Raw genomic sequence first — 20,413 nt, 5'->3', positions numbered from 1 at the left:
TTAAGTTTTGAAGTAATCTCCATCAGTCCAACACCTTTTACCAATGTTCCTGCAGCTGCACAATATCCTGGTGATAAAACTCTGCGGGCTTGGATGCAAAGAAGTCCGTGAGTGCATTCCACAGGTCTCCCTCATTTGCGAAGGATCTCCCACGGAGGTGGTTGTCGAGGGAATGACACAGGTGGTAATCTGTTGGTGCAAGGTCCGGTGAATATGGTGGATGGCACAGTGTCTCCCAGCCAAGTTGCTGAAGGGTCTCCCGGGCCCTCTTTGCAACATGTGGGTTGGCATTGTCGTGCAGGAACAGCACACCCTTGCGATTCACCAATGCCGGCTCCTTCAGCTGCAATGCAGAGGTGATCTTGAGGTGTGAGGAACAGGGTCACGTGGCGACAACCAATGTCTGGTATGCTTGGGAGTGTCATAGAGGACCCACTTTTTGTCACCAGTGAGCAAGCGATCAAATATGGGTGTGTTCAGGTGTCAAGTGAGCAAGGACAAGCAGGCTGTCACTCGTTGTTCCTTGTTGGCTGCCGACAATGTCTGGGGTACCCATTTTGCTTAACTTTAATACTTCCCTATCCCATGCAGGTGCAGTCTAACTGTTTCAGCAGAAACATGGAACTTTTCTGCAAGTTCATCACACGTTAGACCACTGTCCTCCTCGATGGCTGCTTTCAGGGCCTCGTAATCCAACACATGTGGTCGTCCACTGCGAGGTTCATCCGAAAGGCTCACATCTCCCGAACGGAATTTCTAGAACCAATGCCTGGCAGTGCGTTCGTTCACGGCATTCTCCCCAAATGCCTGGCAAATGCGACGACTTGATTCGGCAGCTTACCGGCCCACTTTAAAGTCATACAACAAACACACGTGAACAAGCTGCTTCGATACCTCCATTTCTCTTCGATACTGGACGAGCTATGACTGCTGTGTGTGCGCAACGTGCCCGTATTACTGACAGTCGATGGTCAGACTAACTCCCGATCGCTTGGCAGGCACGTGCATCATTTTGTTTTCTCTCTGTGAGCGCATGATTAATGGGACGTCAAAAACGGCAAGAACATTTTTGGTTACCTTGTATATAGAGATTACTTTTGAGGGAATACATTTTCAATTAAACTTTTTGGGAGGATGAATTATTTTCATTTAATTGCCCCTTAAATAAAGTGGGACAATGTTCAATTTCAAGAACAGATTCCTGGTAATGGTTCAAAATGTTGAGAACCAATTTTGTACCACAAAAGTCAAATAGAACTCCATAGCAGGGATAGGGCAAATTAACCAATACTCTACCAGAATCAGCCACTACAGGTAAATAGATAATATTATCAATAATTTTACCAATTGGATATTTCTATAAATATTCTGTAATTTACTCCAAAATTCTGCCAGATTATTATTATAATTCATATACCATGGATTTGTAAAGCGAAAGTCTAAACACGGAGTTCCTTTTTCGAAGCACAACCTACTGTAGTTATATTAAGGAGAATAATGGTCTTTCAAAGAAGATCTTCAGGGAACATTTACAATTTTATATCAAATTGATACAGCAAGGATTAGAAAAAATTTCATTTTTTGTCTAACAGAATATTTATCCAAATCTTGATGTAATTTTTTTAAGTATAACTCCAATTATCAATTTTCAACTTCTTGGAATACAGTGGAACCTCGATTTTACGTAATGCGGGAAAATGTAAAATCGAGGAAAATTTTACGACATTTTGCTATGCTGGGACTATTAAGATTGAATGTATAATGCGGAAAATTTAAATTTTTGGAAACATAAAATCGGAGTTCTACTGTATATTTTAAAAATTTTAGAAAATTTAATTTTTTACCTTGAGATCTTTATGGGAATTGAAGGGTTTAATAAAACTATACCTTATTTCAGTGAAAATTTGGATTTTTATATATAAAGCCAATAATATTTTATACAAAAGAGATACTTGTAAAAAAAATTCTCAGAACTATCGATGAAGCAATCATTACCAGTTACTCATCACACGCATTCACATATACATGTATATATAGAGATATATACGTTATAAGACACCACAATAACACATATCAGACATCACATGCAAATATATATCAGAAGACACTTCAATCGTCCATTTCGTGAGTATTAAAAGATTTTTTTTTATCTTATTAGTATTAAAAAAAATACACATGTCAAAAAAGCACGATTATGTCTTAATCTGTTGAGCAGTTTCTCTCACTTATAAACCACGCTCACACTACATGATAAAGTCTCACTTTATGTTCAAAAACACTAATCTTATGTATGAATGTCACTGTTAAATAATAGAAAAATGTCTCTTTGCACATATAGCTGCACTTTAACTCACTGCACAATACTGCCAAAGATATGTTACAAGTTGATAGGCTTAACATGTTTTCCTTTTAGTGGTTTGCAATGCTTGGGTTGACAGATTTGCAGAACACTGCAGAAGTTGAAATACTTAAAGATTACTACCCTGTGATCAAAGTAGAAACGAAGTACTACATGGCACTGAAGAAGACACCCAATCACATAGGTCTTCATTTGGTAATGCATCAGGAATCAGAACATTAATAATGATTTCTCTATTTCTATTATTTTAAGTCACTTCTCCACCTCTTGTGTTAATCGCATGACAAGGATGAATGATGCACTGGTGAAACTGGGACAAACGCAATGATACATTCATGAACCTGAGACTTCTGGCTATGTAGCACATCACACTGACTAATCTGCCCCAATGCCAACATAAATTATAATATTTCGAAACTTCACTGTTTTCTGGTTTGGCTACAGGCACAGTAGAAGTGATGTACTACTAGTAGCTTAAAATTTACTCTCGAGACTTCAGCAAAACAACTTTAATTTATCAAGAGAAAAATTACAACGATCAATAATCAGTCTTAATTGTTTACTAGATTTATACTGCTTCGTTATTTGAGATATTTTGTGAAGTTAACTCTTAAATGTTGTGAGACTAAAATTTTTCACCAGAAGCAGACCTATGTTGGAATATCGAGGGGGAAAAACAACACAAAACTACTAATTGCTACTGGATTGTTTCTATTGGGGAATGTTAATCAATAGAGGCATGCATATTTTGTTTTTGATGAAAACATGAAATGTGAAATTACACATTGTAATGTTAATTTTTCATTTACTAAAAGATGTAAGGTGCATTTTCCTACTCTGTCTTGTCACGAAATAATGCGAAATGAACTGCTAAATGCGAAATGAACTGCAAAATGCGAAATAGACTCTTAAACTCAAAATTTAGAGTTTATTTACCGACGTGACACATTCTGAAGTCAGAAGTATCCTATGAGTTATGCAATTCACGGAATATTGAGTAATTCTGCTGTAAATATCTGAGAAGCAAAAATGGGACCACTTTATAGAGGAATAAACTTAATATTCTGGTAACAACATAAATGTGCTATTAGAAGGGAGACGTTTATTTTGTGTAATAAGGGCAGTTTTTAAATCTAATTTAGGATTGTATCCACATTTTTAAAACCAAAATGTCATTTTATATACCGCTTTCTCATCGCTATAACAGCAAAATTTTACTTCTTTATATACCAAAAAATATGTGCCTCTATTAATGAACAATGATTTTTTGCTGTAGTAGAAAGACACTACCAATAAAAATTTGCTTTCAGACACTAGAACTGACTCTTAGAATAGCTACACATGCACTTGGTAACCACAGGGTGCCTGTGGGACCGTGATCATGATATCCCTGACTTCTTTGACAGACAATCAAAGCATAAGCTTGTGACTAGAAAGGCAACTGTAATTTTAAACTTGTGATGTGTCAGTTGAAGACTTGTTAACATGGTCCAAAGGGCTAGTTGGCAACTTTATATGTTCAATTATAAATACTTCCTTTCTACTTTGGTCATTTTGCATTGTTTTCCTACCCCTTGGGTTAATCATGATTCAAAATGAATGATGCATTGAGAAAATTAATTATAGTACACTGTAAAACCCATGGTTCGAACCTGCACACTACCAGGTGCGCATGGCACACTACACTGACTACTATACCACGGAGGCCAGAATTCAATTACATCAATTGTAATACGTGATGTCTAGTTATGGCAACATTTGGAAAACTAAGTGAATATATATATATAAGTGAAAACTAAGTGAATATATATGTTACTAAAACAATGAATAAAAATTTTAAATAACTTCTTGAATACAATACAAACATTTCATTTTAAATTCTTAATTCATTTTCACAAATTATAATCTTAACAAAGAAAAAAGCTTCTACAAAATAACAACTTATAGATTAGGACAAAATTTCTATCAATCTAGATATGTCTATCAGAATCTCTACAAAATTTATTATTTTGGTTAATATTTATGCTGTAAATAGAATGGAACCTTGGTAAATTTTTGGGGAGACATTTGTTTAAAATCTTGCAGTGGGGAAAATTTACAACAATGGAAAATGCTGCTTCACTGGAGACCAGGACAGTTAATAAATGTAATACTGTAAAACATAAATTCCTGGAATATAAAATTAGGTCTCACAATACTAACTTTGTCACATACAGGCACAGAACGTAAAGTACGAAATGAAGATAATGAGTACCAATAAAATCAAAACGGACAGATCAAAATTAATCTTCTGTGTACTGTAAGTTTGGAGTTTACTACCTGTGAAGACACGTGAAACTTAAAATAATATGAATGCATACAAATGTCTTGTCAACGTAAATTCACAACCATTTGGAGAAACTGACAAGAGTGCAGTATTATTCAAATCTGACAAATCAGCAAAGTTCCTAATTCATATGTCACTATTATATCAAAATCTTCAGATTTTGTTGAGCCTCAGACCCATAACATTATAATCGTCACATTAAAAATTCTAACAACGAAAGGAACAAAGCATTATTGCAGGCTCATCAATGACATCATCCTGACAAACTGCTGTGTAACAACAACAAAAATAATCCATTTCTTTCCCTATTGTCATTCCCATTTTTCTCAACTGTTCGTAAGAATTCACTTGTTTTCAGTGTCTGTAAATGCTGTGAATAAGAGCAGAGGGTGTGGAAATTATACACTGGTATATTGGATGCACATAAAACTATGCAAGCTAGATTCAGGAAATTTGTTATCCTCGTGCCTTTCTAATCAAATAAGAGTTAGTTGTGCTTGCCCATCATGTAAAGTTGATGTTGCTGGAATTGTGGTCCCTGAAACAGCTGTTCCTATATCCTGGAACAAATCAAATTGAGCCTTTTTTGCTTAAAAGATAGGATAAAAACGACACCAAGCAGTTATCGATACACTGGAAGACACTGAGGATATCATTCAGAAGAGAAAATAATAATGATTTGTTTTTTAACGAAGTATGAATATTGGGTATTGAACTGTATTCTTAAAAGAGTGGTGAAGAAGAGACTTGGCTGGTGGAAGAACAGCGTTAAGATTACAGCTGACAATGCCATCTCAACAAAAGTTTTTGACGAACAGTGCATCCACCATACATACCTGACTTGGCACTGTGTAACTTGATTTGTTCCCAAACATTAAAAGTGTGTAAAAGAAGACTTACTTTCAGTCCAAAATGCTGCCAGGAAAAAAGACCTACAGTACTCTTTTAAGCAATCAGAAAGCAACATGAACAGGGATGGTCAGTTAAGAGTATATTTGAAAGTGTAAAAATACAAATTATATTGCTAGCTCAAAACCAACTTTTAAGGAGCCACACCTTTATAAAATGACTACCAATCCTGCCTTCAAACATATAAACAATAAAAGAAGCACTATAGAATTGAACTGGGCTTCCTGTACGTGCAGGATTTTACTTTAACTGCAACACTTTTCCACATTTGAGTGAATCAGTGAGTTTTCATTATAAGTCTACTTTATGCAGAGATAGACTAATCACAGGGTGTCTACCAAAGTAACGAATCCAAAAATCATGACTTTTTCTTGACTTTTCTTTCCTTTGGCTTAACATTTATTTATAAATAAAAACTATAGAATCAGAATATAATAGGTTCAGTTTTCCACAAATATTTCCCATGAGAAATGTTTTCTCATTGCATAGAAAAAAAACAACAGACCCTGCACAATTCTATGCTATACTTAATTCGAGTTCCTTTAATTGTTTATATGTCAAAATCTGGAGCTTTACTTTAAAAAGGTCGATATGTACAGAGTATAAGTTCCCAAGAAACACCACTTTATACAAAATTACGGTGTGTGTGTTTCCTAAATATCATCAGTAAATCAGTCTTTAGTTTCTACATCTCAAATAAGTTGTAGATAGTTAGATACAGCAAACAGAACAGCTTTGTTTACAATTCCAAACACCCAGATTGCAGCAAATACTACTCAGCATACTATTTAAACAATTTTCTCAGTACCTGAACCTGTGCCACCATGAAAAAAAACATATGAATGTGTTAAGCCTATAAACTTTCAAAACATTCTTAGGCATGACTTCACAAAGCCCATGTCTTGTCAAATAGCATTCACTACGAAACACTGGCAAGATGTCAGAATCCTTTACACAGTCATAAATTCACTCACACTGTCTTCTTAGCTGCACAATGTCAAAAATGGAGTTCATAAGTTAACACTCAAATTCTGAGGCTGTGATTGCATTGAGATCCTTCATAAGGCCTTCGAGGTTTGCCATCTCCTGGTTAAGTTCCTCAGTGCTGTAAGATGGCTGCAAAAACAATGCATGTATATAAATGCTAGGGGTATTCAGAAAATAAATTCAGGTAGGTTAATACACTGAAATGAAGTACTCACTAATCTGAGAACTGATTTTTATGGAGTTCTATTAATTGCAGTGGCTACTGCCAACATCCTTTCAAGAAATTCTACATTTCAATATATTAATTTGCTACAGCTAGAGGCATGCAAATTTAGTTTTTGACGAAAACACGAAATATGAAATAACATGCTGTAATGTTCATTTTTCATGTTTCTCAAAGGTCTGAGGTGCATTTTTCTACCCTGTTTTGTCACGAAATAATGCGAAATGAACTGCAAAATGCGAAATTGACTCTTAAACACGAAATTTACCGTTTATATACTGATGCGAGACTTTCTGAAGTCTGAAGTATCCTGTGAGTTATGCAATTCACAGAAAATGGATTAATTCTGCTGTAAACAAGAAGGGGCCCCTTTACACAGGAACAAACTTAATACTCTGGTAAGTACATAAAGGTGCTATTAGAAGAGATAAGTTAATTTTGTGTAATAAGTGCAGTTCTTAAATCAAATTTAGGATTATATTCACAATTTTAAAACCAAAATGCCATTTTATATAGCACTTTTGATGTGATTATTCACCGCTATAACACCGAAATTTTATTTTATTTACCGCTTTTGAACCCCGAAATCGACTCTGTTTTTGTACCGAAATTTTGCTTTTTTATTTACCAAAAATATGTGCCTCTAGCTACAGCATATTTCTTTCCCCAAAACCTGATTTTGCAGGGTGGCCACTCTAGGATTAAAATTTGTGTATAATTCCCAGATTTTAAGGTGAACTTTCGAAAAATTCAAGCATGCAAGCAGATGTTTTATCTGCTTCAACCTTACGTATTACCTCCTCTCACCACACATACACACACACAGATATATTAACAATATAAAGGGTCTGTGTGATTCCAATGTATCCAAAATTTATAATTCAATTCAATTAAATGGCATATAAATACATTTAAAATATTTAACTTAAAGTGCGGAGTTTACATTTACTATTTCACATACTCAGACTTGAAAAACATGTACAAACACAAGTTACAAGATATAAGAATTCACAAGAAATTGTTAATTGTACGAATAATAATTTCAAACTGAAACTTAACTAATCAACTTCAAGATATCTTGCAATAATCTTCCATCTGTCAGATAGATTGTTCTGCAAAGGGCATACACAAAGTAAACGGATTGAGAAAATTCTGTTTTATTTTCCACGCAGCTTTCTCTTCCTTCCTTGATAAAAATAAAAGCTAAACTGTGAAAAACTTGCCTCAGGGCATTTATAAATATGTTTAAATTCAATGGGATCTGGATTAATAAAAGTTGCAATTTTTCATGTCTATGGAGAAAAATTAATGCAGAACGTCCGGAATTCCTGGTGAGTAGCTACCCTGATTTAGGTACGTTGTAAACACAAGGATGCACATATTCAGGGTAAAAAGTAAAAAAAAAGTAAAGTGCTCCCTTGTGCATAGCACCACGCCATGAAGGCGTATAGGGGGTGTGGGGTAACTCAACACACTTTCTTGATCCGGTCGTGAGTGGGGGTGATGTGATCAGCATCACGCCCCTGACCACCTTTACCCCCCAGGGTTTCCCCCAGGTACCCATGTTATTCGACGCTGAGTGGGCACCGGGGCCGCTTCCATCGTTAGAAAAGTTCCCGGATTTGAACCGGCCAGGGGATCGAACCCGGGACCTTTAGCATGGTAGTCAGACGTGTTACCTACTGAGCCACCGCGGCCACCACATAATCAGGGTTTCCATTCAATTTGATGAAAGAAATTCCAGGGCTTCCAGGCAATTTTAAAATAAATTTCCAGACCACTTTAGGTGTTTTAACTTGTACACAAGTTTGAAATTTGTTTTGGGGAACAAAAGATACAGTAGTATATAACACAGAAGCAAATTACTAAATTTTGTGCCTAAGTTATGTCTGAATCACACAAGGCTAGATTTCCTGCTGGATTTTCCACTTGGACTTGGACTAGTTGTGTGCTACCGGCTCAGCTCCTAAAACCTTATGTTACTATATTTTCTGAGCCTTTATTTAACCCAAATTTAAAAAAGAAGAAGAAAAGACTTCATTATTTTAAGTATGGGATGTAGTTTAACCTTACTTTGCAACATCAGAAATTAGGTGACATACGTTACCTCATATTGACCAAAATGAGTTGAATCTAAAAGTTGAGATTTTTACTGTGAGTTAGGTTCTTGAAGGGCTTCTTATGTGCCAAATTTCAGAATTTTTAAAGGGGACCCATCTGAGATATTTAACCCCAAAAACTGTCAAAATTCAATGAACAGCCATGTTTGAGCCCATGCTGTAAAAAAGGGTTGCATTTCTAGGCACTGATATTTTATTTACAGACACCCTGCAGGTAGGTCTACACATGAAAAAAAAATCAAGCCTTTATTAAAAAAAATTGGGCTTAAAATGCAATTTTTTAACTATTGTTACCCCATTTTCCACCATAATTTTCATACTTATGATGCAATTTCAAGCAAAACATACCTGAATATCATAGGAAGTATACTTCATTAGATAAAAAATGAATTTTGTTTCAGGTCTCTAGCTTTAATGGTTTTTGAAATATTAAGGTTTCTGTATACTGCTACATGAGCAAAAAAAGCCATGCACCATGTTGGGAAAATGGCTGCCCCAGGAGAACTAAAGACAATATTTTTTTTTGAACACTGGTTTTGATATCTAGAAACATGTACAAACCTATGTACTAAAAATGATTTTTTTCTAAAATCGTCATGCAACCACCATTGGTAGGTTTGGCATGGAATGACCCATATCTTCAATGTGTGCACCTTGAACATCAATGCATTTCTGCACGTGACATTTCCAGTTCTCCAGAACCTTTGGCATAATCATGTCTGCACATTACATAATGCATCCCTTCAGATGCTGGATGTTCTGAATCTTAATGGAGTAGACGAGCGCCTTTAAATGACCCCAAAGGACAATATCCATTGTTCTGGAGACCACGGTGGCCAGTCAAAGGGACCACAGTGACCGATCCATGACCCAGGAAACTGAACATTTAACCATTCACAGACATTTAACAAGACAAGAAAAATTTCCTATATAGCCTGAGTTTTGACTCACCCTGCAGTTCCTTGCTGCTGAGTTTTACATTAGCAACAAAACATAAAAATCTATAAAACTGGTAATTAAATAACATGTAGGAATAAACTTAAGTATTTCATACATTCCACTGTAACCCATAATGCTACATTTTATAACAGAGATAATGGGATAAACTTTCTGCTTATTCAAGATTTTGTCATTATTACAATGAAACTAAGTCTTACTAGTGGAATACCTCAAACAGAGGATGCACTGTTAATGCAGATGCCTACTAGCAGATGTTCTTCAACATTTACAGGAGGCCATCAGATGGCAACAGCCAGGTCTTCTACAAAGTGAAGTGATTATTCTTCATGTTAAAGCAAGTCCCCATACCACACATCAAACAATTGCTTGTTTGCGAATGTTTAACTGGAAAACCTTGAATCCCTCGGCCTACAGTCTGTATTTGGCACCAATTGATTTTCATCTTTTTTCTGTTCTTTCATCTGGACACTACTTTTGAAGCGATGAAGATGTGAAACCACTACATCCAGATGGTTCTTTAATATTGATGCGAAATTCTGTTCGACCAGCACGAACAACTTAATCTCACGCTGTGGTAAGGGTTTGAACAGAAACGGTGATTAAGTGGCGCGGTAGTGCCATGTACCCACTTTCATCCCTTTTTCATTTCCAGACTGTAAACAGCAGTCTGTCATTTACAAGCTTCGTAACTTTTTTTTTTTTCCTGAGGAAGGAAGAGGTGACAAGAGACCCTGACAATGGCAGCTTAGACTTGCTTCCTTACAGTACTTTTCTCCTACAATTATCGCCAAGAATCAATGAGAGTATAAGTCCAATGCGATATCAAATGTCAATACAAGATATCGACCCAGCATTGCCATCGAAATAATTCCTCACCTGTATTTTTGACTCGTCTGTTTTCTCCGGTGTCTGCCAGCTGGTGCTCCCGCTGCTGCTGGAAACCGTAGGGCCCACCTCGGCTCCGACCACTCTCGCCCCTTCCTGCGACTTGAGAGAAGATGGAGCTGCCAAGATGCCTGCCTTCTTGTAAGGACTTGCGGAGCCCTGAGGCCGCACAGTCACTGATGATACTGGAGAGAAAAAGAACAGGTAAGAATTTGAACTGCATATCCCCCCCCACAAAAAAAAAAACAACCGCAGATTTTTGGCATAAGTAACACCTACTTACGAAGAACACTAGAATGAAGCATGATGCGGAAAGTGTCATTATTTTCACTTGCTAAGAACTGAAGTACTACAGAGTGTTTCAAAAGTGTAACATGAAAACTAAGATATATTTACACCGGGTTTTCTGCAGTATAATATGAGTATGATTTTTCATGTAAATTTATGGCCAATATTTAGGCACATGTTGCTTGAGTGTGTTGAGAAAATTTCAACCTGCTAGTGTTACCAGCTAAGGTGACATGGCCCTAAAATGGCATTTTTTAACTTAAGTCATATAAGCCTGTCCCAAACCCATCAAATGCTGCACATGACCCACACTGGTAGCAAATGACAGATTAACATGGCATCAGTCATCAAATTATGATTCTGTCATCCTTTCTTGTAAATTATTATTATGACTCTTTCATACTTTCTTGTACATTTTTCTAACTCAAAAGTGCACTTTTGGAAATTTTTTAAACCCTGCCTTTTGCCAGTTACAGAATTTTCTGTACGGAATAAACTGATAATGTTAAGCATTGAAACATATCTCAATGGATGATGCTTTATAACGCAGAAAACCTGGCGCAAATAACTCTTACGGTTTACATGTTACAGTCAATCAAAGTTTGGTTTGCGTGACTTTCAAACACTCTGTAGTACCTCAGTACAAGTGGTATGATATGCAAACCTATATCTAAATAGAAAACTTTCACTCTATGGAGTGTACTTTATTGAAAGTTGTGTTTTGCATGTTGTTACAAGTTTAATAAAACATGCAACATCATATCCACTGATTATACATCTTTACTTGCTCATACAGGGTGGACACTCTAGGACCATGATAAAATTCAAGTATACGTCCCGGTTTTCAAGGCAAACTTTCCAAAAATTCAAGGGTACAAGCAGATGTTTTCTCTATTTCAACCTTATGTATTACCACCTCTCACCACCAACACACATACAAAAATTTATTATTAATATGAATGGTCTGTGTGATTCTAATTTATTCAAAAATTCTAATGCAATTCAATTAAACGGTATTTTTATCTAAAATATTTAATTTAAGGTGCGGAGTTTAAATTTGCCATTTCACATACTCACGCTCGAAATACATCTACAAACACGTTACACATGTTACGGGATATCCTAATCTACGAAAAATTGTAAATTCTACAAGAATTTCAAACTCAAATTTAGTTAATCAGCTTCACGATATCTTGCAATAATTCTCTGTCTGTCAGAGGTCTGCAAAGAACACTAACAAAGTAAATGGACTGAAAGAATTCTGTTTTATTTTCCATGCAGCTTTCTGTTTCCTCCTTGATAATAATAAAACGTAAACTGTGAAAAACTTGCATCAGGGCATTTAAATTCAATGGAATATGGATTAGTAGAGGCATGCATATTTCGTTTCTGACGAAAACACGAAATGTAAAATAACACATTCTAATGATAATTTTTCATGTTTCTGAAAGGTGTGAGGTGCATTTTTGAAATGAACTGCAAAATGCAAAATAGACTCTTATACTCGAAATTTATCATTTATATACCAACGTGACACATTCTGAAGTCTGAAGTATCCTCTGAGTTATGCACTTCACGGAAAATTGATTAATTCTGCTGTAAATATTTGAGAAGCAAAAATGGACCCCTTTATACAGGAATAAACTTAATATTCTGGTAATGATTTAATGTGCTATTAGAAGGAATATGTTTATTTTGTGTAATAGTGCAGTTTTTAAATCAAATTTGGGATTATATTCACATTTCTTAAAACTAAAATGTCATTTTATATGGCACTTTTTCAACGCTATAACAGCGAAATTTCATTTTATTTACCACTTTTGAACCCGAAATTTTGATTTTTTATTTACCAAAAATATGTGCCTCTATGGATTAGTAAAAGTTACAATTTTTCCCGTCTACGAGGAAAAATCCACAGAATTCACGCATAATTCCCGGTCAATAGTCACTCTGTCATAGATGATACCAGAGGATATGAAGAGGTGCTTGCGCACTCCCTGTTTTAGCTCAACATATGTTCCACCTCCCAAAATTTCTTCTGTAATTGATGATGATGTTCATCTTAGCTGTCAGAAGGCAAAACACATGAGGAATCAAAACAAATAAACTTTTATCAGTTTTATTTCTACGAGTGTTTGCTCTCTGACAGGTAAGACAAACATGTTCTGCTTGATTTGTGATGTTAGAAGCTACTTATGCACTATCTTGACCTCGGATCCGATGTCACCAAGACAAGTTCCATCACTAACCTGTACAGGAAACCTGACTCAAGACACCCCATGCTAAATCCACACACCTACCCCCTTCCCTAAAAAAACAACACAAAACTGGAGTGTGGATTAACTTCAATAGAGAAACATTCACACATAGCTCCACAGAGGATGACTTCCAAGATGAAATAACATAAATCACGGAGACAGGGTTGAACAATGGATACACTGAATGAATAGCTGTCAACACCCACAATGCAGAGATGATCTGATTTGATTTCACTTCACTTTTCCACCACTTCTCGCTAATCGCAAAAAATGAGAATGAGTGGTCATATGATGAAATTGGTTAAGCGACACTCACAAAGAACTTAGGCTGAAAATCAAACACCGGACCCCTGGCATTGTAGCATGCTGTGCTAACCACTCTCCCATGGAGGTCGGCAGGAGAGATGATTCGAACCGAGGACCCAAACCAAATGGATTGCATTCCCATACCAGCCCACCACATCAGGCAAACTATCCAAGGCACTCCAACTATTCAACCTCAAAGTAGTACACAAACCTGTATTCCAGGGGCACGTCAAGTATCTGAGCGCTCAGGGAGCAATGTGATCGCTCAGCTACTTGACGGCCAAATAGGCACTGCTCCACGAGTGCTGCTCACTTGATCACTGAGCAAACTTGAACCTTGCTCGCCACAGGTTTGAGCCAGAGGATTTGGGGATTTTGTGTTTCGATCTTGTGAGGCAAAGGGAAGGAGAGGAAAACTGTATGAGGTGAGGATGGCAGGGTAGTAAGTCGCAACCAATGAGGAAATATTTATGATGAATGGCTTGCGATACAGCGTAATTAGAGAGGAAGTTCAAGTAACAGAAGGTGATGTAATATTCCAGTTTTTGTAATTGTATTAAAATGAGTGTTGTTTGTTCCAATAAATATTAAATATACACCGTAGTTTTGGAAAGTTGTGCAAGAATGGGTGCGAAAATGAAAATTTCGACAGTTTTGTTCACATCCACTATTCTATTTACATAATTAACATCTTTTCAAACACCAAAATCTTGCCCACTCGACACAGCCACATTGATCACAGATTATTCAAAGGCATCGATATTTTGATCAATGAGCAAACAGTGTCAAGTAAATGATCTGTTTGCTCAACGAGCAAAAATCTTGTTCAGCGAGCGTCGCTCAGATGCTTGACAGGCCCCAGATTGGAAGAGCCCTATTGATAATAGATGCTACTTACCAAAAACTGCATCTCCCAGTGTATACAAGCCCACATGCCAATGCCATAGCCAATACATCAACCAGACTGCCAGCACACCACAAGAATGAAGTTGAGAGCACTTAAGCGATGCCAAAAAAGTATCACCAAGATCAGGCCTCTCGTAACACTTCAACACTATAGACCATTATTTATCTTCCACATCTACAGGGTGAGTCAGAAATATGGCTACACATTTGAAGTAAATGTAGTGTGTTACTGTACAGGGAAATGGTGAATGGTATATTAAACTTGAAACTTCATTTTAGATATGAGTCACGTGCCCGAGCATATGCCATTTGGCAAGATGGCATTGATCATGCAACAGCAAGTTATACACTTGCGTGCAAAGAAATAGACCAACCTCACACTTTTGACATAAAATGATATTAACCTTTACTCGGCCAATGGGTCACATGTGACCCATAGAAAATATAGGTGTAGTCGGCCGATGGGTCACTGGTGACCCATCATTCTGATTAAAAAGTTCATGTGCTTTTAGCACCTTCATACTGTAAACACTGACAGATGTTCAGATAAGACTTTGAAATGTCCTTTCGAAAAAAACTCACTTACCCATGACCCCGACCCCTCCTCTTCCCCTCCCTTCCTTTCCCGTCGCCTTTTCGATGCGAGGTTTCACAGCTGGGAAATGAATGCAATGCAACATATGAGATTTACGAGCTTGTTTTCTGCCTCCCAGCTTGGGAAACCCGAGCAATCTTTTGTCAACATGTTGGGTTGTGTGTTCCAATGCTGAAGTTGGTGACGAGAGTCTGTAAACAGAACAAGGGAAGCCAAAATGCACTGTCACGCCTGACTGAAAAAAAGGAAATATGTTGGTCACAGCATATTGTGAAGGAAATGTGGCGCCTCTGCTGTCTTTGTTGATGAAATTCTGCCCGTGGGAGAAGAGGAGGCGAACGCCAGATTCTTTTTTTTTTTCATTGAAATTTGGTGACTTGCTCCCCCAACCCCATTTTTCTCACTTGGGCACTCTAATTGCTCCAATGTTTTTTCTTCCAAACAAAAGTTATCCGAAGTAGATTGCTCAAATAGTCTCAGAGATATAACATTTTTCTGAAATAGGTGTAAAAATTTAAAAATCATGCGCAAAGGCCACACACAGAGAGGGGTTACTTTCAAAAACCCGCTCGGCGGTGTAAAGGTTAAATTTATTAACATCATATGTATTTATTACTGAACTTTATCTTCATATAAGTAGGATTAGATGCTTCCATTTGGATAAACTTTTTATGTGCCTCCAAACAGTTGGAAGAAAAAGTAAGAACAAATAAACATTTTATGTCAAAAGTGTGAAGTGGGTCTATTTCTTTGCACGCAAGTGTAGTTACAGCGAGAGCAATTGCATACCAGAATGATCGCGAGAGCAGTGTGCACAGCAATGGACTTGAACTAAACAGTTTCATGTAAGCAGTCGTTTTCTCCACTTTCCCAGTCAACAGCAACAATATTACGTTAAAATCACATCTCGCAGTCAACGATCATTCTGGTATGCAATTGCCCACACTTCAAGTTTAATATTTCATTCACCATTTCCTTCTACATTGTACAGTAACACACTGTGTTTACTTCAAAGGTGGAGTCATATTTCTGACTTCCCTGCATATTTCACCCAACAGGCTCCCAACCATTTTCAAATCCCCCTAATTTTTTTTTTAAAGTTACTCCTTTTCCGTTAACTACTCACTACAGAATATTCCCTGATTTTTCAGCTGTTAAAAGAAAAAAACCTTGAATGCTTTCTGCTGCAAGAAAATGCTAACGTATACTTACCAACATGCTTAGGCTGTGGTGTTGTTGGAGCAGACTGCGGGGGAGGAGCTGGCACACTGAAGCTTCGAAGAGGGTGACCTTGAGGTCTTTTTCCCATTGTACCTGAACCACCTGCTTCTGAACTGGGAACAGCAACTCCACTGCAACATAAGTAAAGAAGTAAGTAAACATTTGAATTACAAAAAGAAAGGAGTGGGAGGGACACGTTACAATAAATTCTCTTCATACACACACACAGCGTAACAAAGCAAGTATTATCTCATAAAACACAAAAGTCTTTGATTACAACTAGGGTTGAGCAGATACCAATAACACTGTCAATATTCATACAGGGTGTCTACCATTTTGTAAATACAAAATTCCCTCACTTTCCCAGGTTTTCCAGTCGAGGAAACAAAATTTTTGAGAGCAAGTTATTAGGGCAGTTCATTGATTGAGTTGGTGTTTTAAGTCCACTTTATGCACAGGAAGGCTAATCGGGACTGGACCTACATTTTAAAGTGGGATTCGAACCACTATATGCTCCACTGGGTATCAAACCTGGGGCCCCTTGATTACAAGTTGACGACATTACCACTGCCCCATTGGGGATGTATTTAAACATGTGTGTAGGAAGTCAATACATTTTAGCTAAACACCAAACTTACAAACACCACTTAACCAAGCTTTTAGAATATTCACTTCACATGCTAAAAGTAATGACAAAAAGGAAAACAGAATAGAAATTGACTGTTCGAAAGAGGCATTAGGGGTCAGCATTAACTTATTACTTGCCATATTTTGAATAATGGTAAACAAAGAATTCTTTTTTTTGTAAAAAATCATAAATATTATAACATAAATAATACATAATTACAGTTATATTTAGTAACATATGTATTGATCCTAATATCAACCAAATGCAACCCAAAAATTGCAATAGAAAAGTGATAAATACCAATAGCTACATACTGTAGTAACTTCTGTTTTGACTCCTTTCTCTGGAGTACTTATTAATATGCAATTTCTACTGTAATTGCCTGTAATACTCAGTATACAAATCTGAAGTATCGTTTGCAACAAATGAAATGTTGATTTTCCAGAAACACAGTAAATTTCCCTTACATTTCCATGATTTCCAGACTGTCAGACAGCCTGTCATAGTAATTCCCACAAATAAATTTGCAATAGTTCAGCATATTTATAAATTTGAATACATAAATATGTATCAAAAGTTATCAAACATTTTTCTATCAAGAGCCAGTTGAGCAACTGGTCGTGAACTAAACAAGAAGTAGCACTTGCGCATGAGGTGTTGTCACTCCATAGTTTATTCCTCACTTTTATTTAATGTCATTCAAGAAGTTCATTTTGCACAATCATCATGGTAGTGGTTAGTGTACTGTACGTACATTTAACCATGTAGCTTACTCGCAGCCTGGCTTCCCCAACACAGGTGATTGACAGTAAACAACAGCAAGGGACATATCAAGGATTACATACAAATCAAGTTACGTATAATAAGATTGCGATGAGGAATAATTCTATTTACTATTTTAGAAGCTTTATATTTTCGTATCATCCTTCTGAGCATTCTTTCATAGATAGAATACTACAATGTCAGGTGATTTTTGCTAGGAAGGTAGTTTGCCAGAATGAGAGCAGTGACAGCACATACATATAATGCCTTAAAAAGTTTTGAGGTTTTACAAGCATTAATGCGGGCCACATAAAAAAGGCACAACAGGCCATGGTGTGGACAGGCCTGATCTCGATGAGCAATCTGTCAGAATTTTGTTTTAAAATATTCATGAATTTCACATGAGATAATCATCCAATCACAAGATCCATTTCTCCCCTCAGTGTTGTTGCTAAAATAATTAAAAATATGCATTTTGCATAATTTTCAGGCTATTTAGACTGCAAAACTGCCGTGCAGACTCAGCCTGCCAGTATTAGTGACTAAATTCCAATACCTATGTCTTCCCATACTTTTACATAGTGTGGTGGTGGTATAAAGTATTATATACGAGGGTCGTTGAAGGTTTAAAAACAAATTCCAGGGTGGAGGTGGTGCATGAAGTAGAAACTTGCAACTGTGTCCTGTTACTGGTACGCACTATGCACATGCCACTCCAGAGCCCAGTATTCAAGATGGCGGACAACACTGTGAATGTGTACACGGAATAGCGTGTAGTGATGAAGTTTTTAGTGAAGGAGACCATAAAACCAGCTGAAATGTACAGAAGACTGCAAGCACAGTACGGTGATGAAACACTCAACCGCAGTAAGACATTTGAATGGTGCAAAATGTGAAATACACTCTTAAACATGAAATTTAGGGTTTATTTACCAATGTGACACCTTCCGAGGTCTGAATTGTCCTGCGAGTCATGCAAATCATGGAAAAGTTATTAATTCTGCTGTAAATATTTGAGAAGGAAAAATGGACTCCTTTACACAGGAATAAACTTAATACTCTTGGTAACTACATAAATGTGCTATTAGAAGTGAAATATTAATTTTGTGTAATAAGTATAGTTCTCAAATCAAATTTATTCACTATTTTAACACAAAAATTCAATTTTATATACAGCTTTTGATCCCGAAATATGCCAATTTCTTTTACCAAAATATTGATCCTTAATTCACATAAATATGTGGCTCTACTGATAATAAAGGGACTTATTTAAATCAATCTCACCTGCAGGAAGGCTGGTGGCTTGTTACAACACTGGCAACTCCCACAAGAGGATGAGGGGGCCCTGGAGTTCCTCCTGACACTGACCCCACACTGTCATATCCAGCTTGTGAAGCATATGGATTCTCTGGTGATTGCGCTGTAAAATAAAGTACATTTTAGATAAATTAATGATAATTACAGTTGAGAATATGGCATTTGGTGTGAACACATACATTTTACAGGTGAATCAGATTAACCAGTACTGGCTGATGTACTGATTGATGTAACAGTTTATTGCCGATAATTTTAAGGATATGATATTTCTAAAAAAAATCCTATAATTGAATGCAAAATTCTATTATAAGGGTCGTTCAAGTGAAACATAGACTGAGCTGGCAATACTGCAAGTATTTAACAGGGAGGCTACATGGTAGCCGCACTGTAGGGCATGGTGGTTCGTTTCAAAAGAAATGCTGAACGTTATTGTGGCACCTCAGAGAAATTCCAAAGGGCCATCAAAAACAAGCAGTCGGGAAAACTGTCACGAAGTGTGAGCATGCTCCATGCTCGTAACTCATGCACACACCCTGCCAATGCAACGTTGAACACTGCACTGTTTTCCGTGGAATGTTATGGAACACCCACCGTATATCCCAGATCTTTCCCCTTGCGACTTTCACATCTTTGGTTCGCTGAACAAGGCTCTGAAGGGTAAGCATTTCGTCTCCGATCAAGCAGTTCAAGATGCTATGGAAGAGCGGTTCAACACGCAACCACACCCTTCTTTGAGGACGGTACCCAGAAACTTGCTCAGCGTTGGGACAGTTGCCTGAACGGTGGGGGTGCTTATCTGTAGCCTCTGTCGAAGTAATACCAGTATGCTATCTTTGTGATATTGTGAACTTTCTTGCATATAAACAGTGTTAGCTTCCACAGTCTATGTTTCATTTCAACAAGCCTTATATTTTGTTATTGTTTTTATGCATATAAAGTTATAATTCATGAATCATGGCTATGTAAAGTTCCAAATAAATATAGTATTTTTCCTTCTAAGCAAACATCTATTGCAGCCCCCTCATAAGGTTGAACCGATGCCTCTTTGACCTAATACCAATGCCAATCCTGTTGCTGATTCTCACTGGCACTCATGCACATACTTGGAAATTGAAACAATTTAAAATAGTTCAAAATATTTAAAATACAGTTTATAACTGGAACTATACCATATCGATCTAATAGTTTTACCTTAATATACGTATTCATAATTGCACATAAGATAATCCATCTGATAAAAAAAATGACAAAAATCCACCATAGTAGGGCAACAACTTAGTGCAGAGAGTTGGAAGTTGATTTAGTTTTTCGAGGAAATACCAGGCTTTGGTGGGAAGTGAAATATTTTCATCCACCCTCCCCA

At 36.8% G+C, this 20,413-nt stretch overlaps 1 protein-coding gene across 2 annotated transcripts in view; it reads right to left on the bottom strand.

The window, feature by feature from the left end:
• Positions 1 to 1,902: 1,902 nt before the first annotated feature.
• Positions 1,903 to 20,413, bottom strand: part of fra (neogenin protein frazzled) — a 116,649-nt gene continuing 98,138 nt past the window's right edge. For both annotated transcript variants that reach the window (XM_083143358.1, XM_083143357.1), the window contains exons 24-27: positions 19,018 to 19,153; positions 16,335 to 16,474; positions 10,761 to 10,954; positions 1,903 to 6,710 (exon numbers count right to left, since the gene is read on the bottom strand). In XM_083143358.1, coding sequence (XP_082999484.1) covers positions 6,612 to 6,710; positions 10,761 to 10,954; positions 16,335 to 16,474; positions 19,018 to 19,153 — 569 coding nt within the window. In that variant the 3' untranslated portion in view covers positions 1,903 to 6,611. The remainder of the gene's footprint in view (positions 6,711 to 10,760; positions 10,955 to 16,334; positions 16,475 to 19,017; positions 19,154 to 20,413) is intronic.

This window comes from Lepisma saccharinum, chromosome 21 (genome assembly GCF_977018435.1).
Source record: "Lepisma saccharinum chromosome 21, izLepSacc3.1, whole genome shotgun sequence".
Taxonomy (NCBI): Eukaryota; Metazoa; Arthropoda; class Insecta; order Zygentoma; family Lepismatidae; genus Lepisma; species Lepisma saccharinum.
Note: the sequence above shows the minus strand (reverse complement) of the source record. Positions and strands in the feature narration are given on the sequence as shown.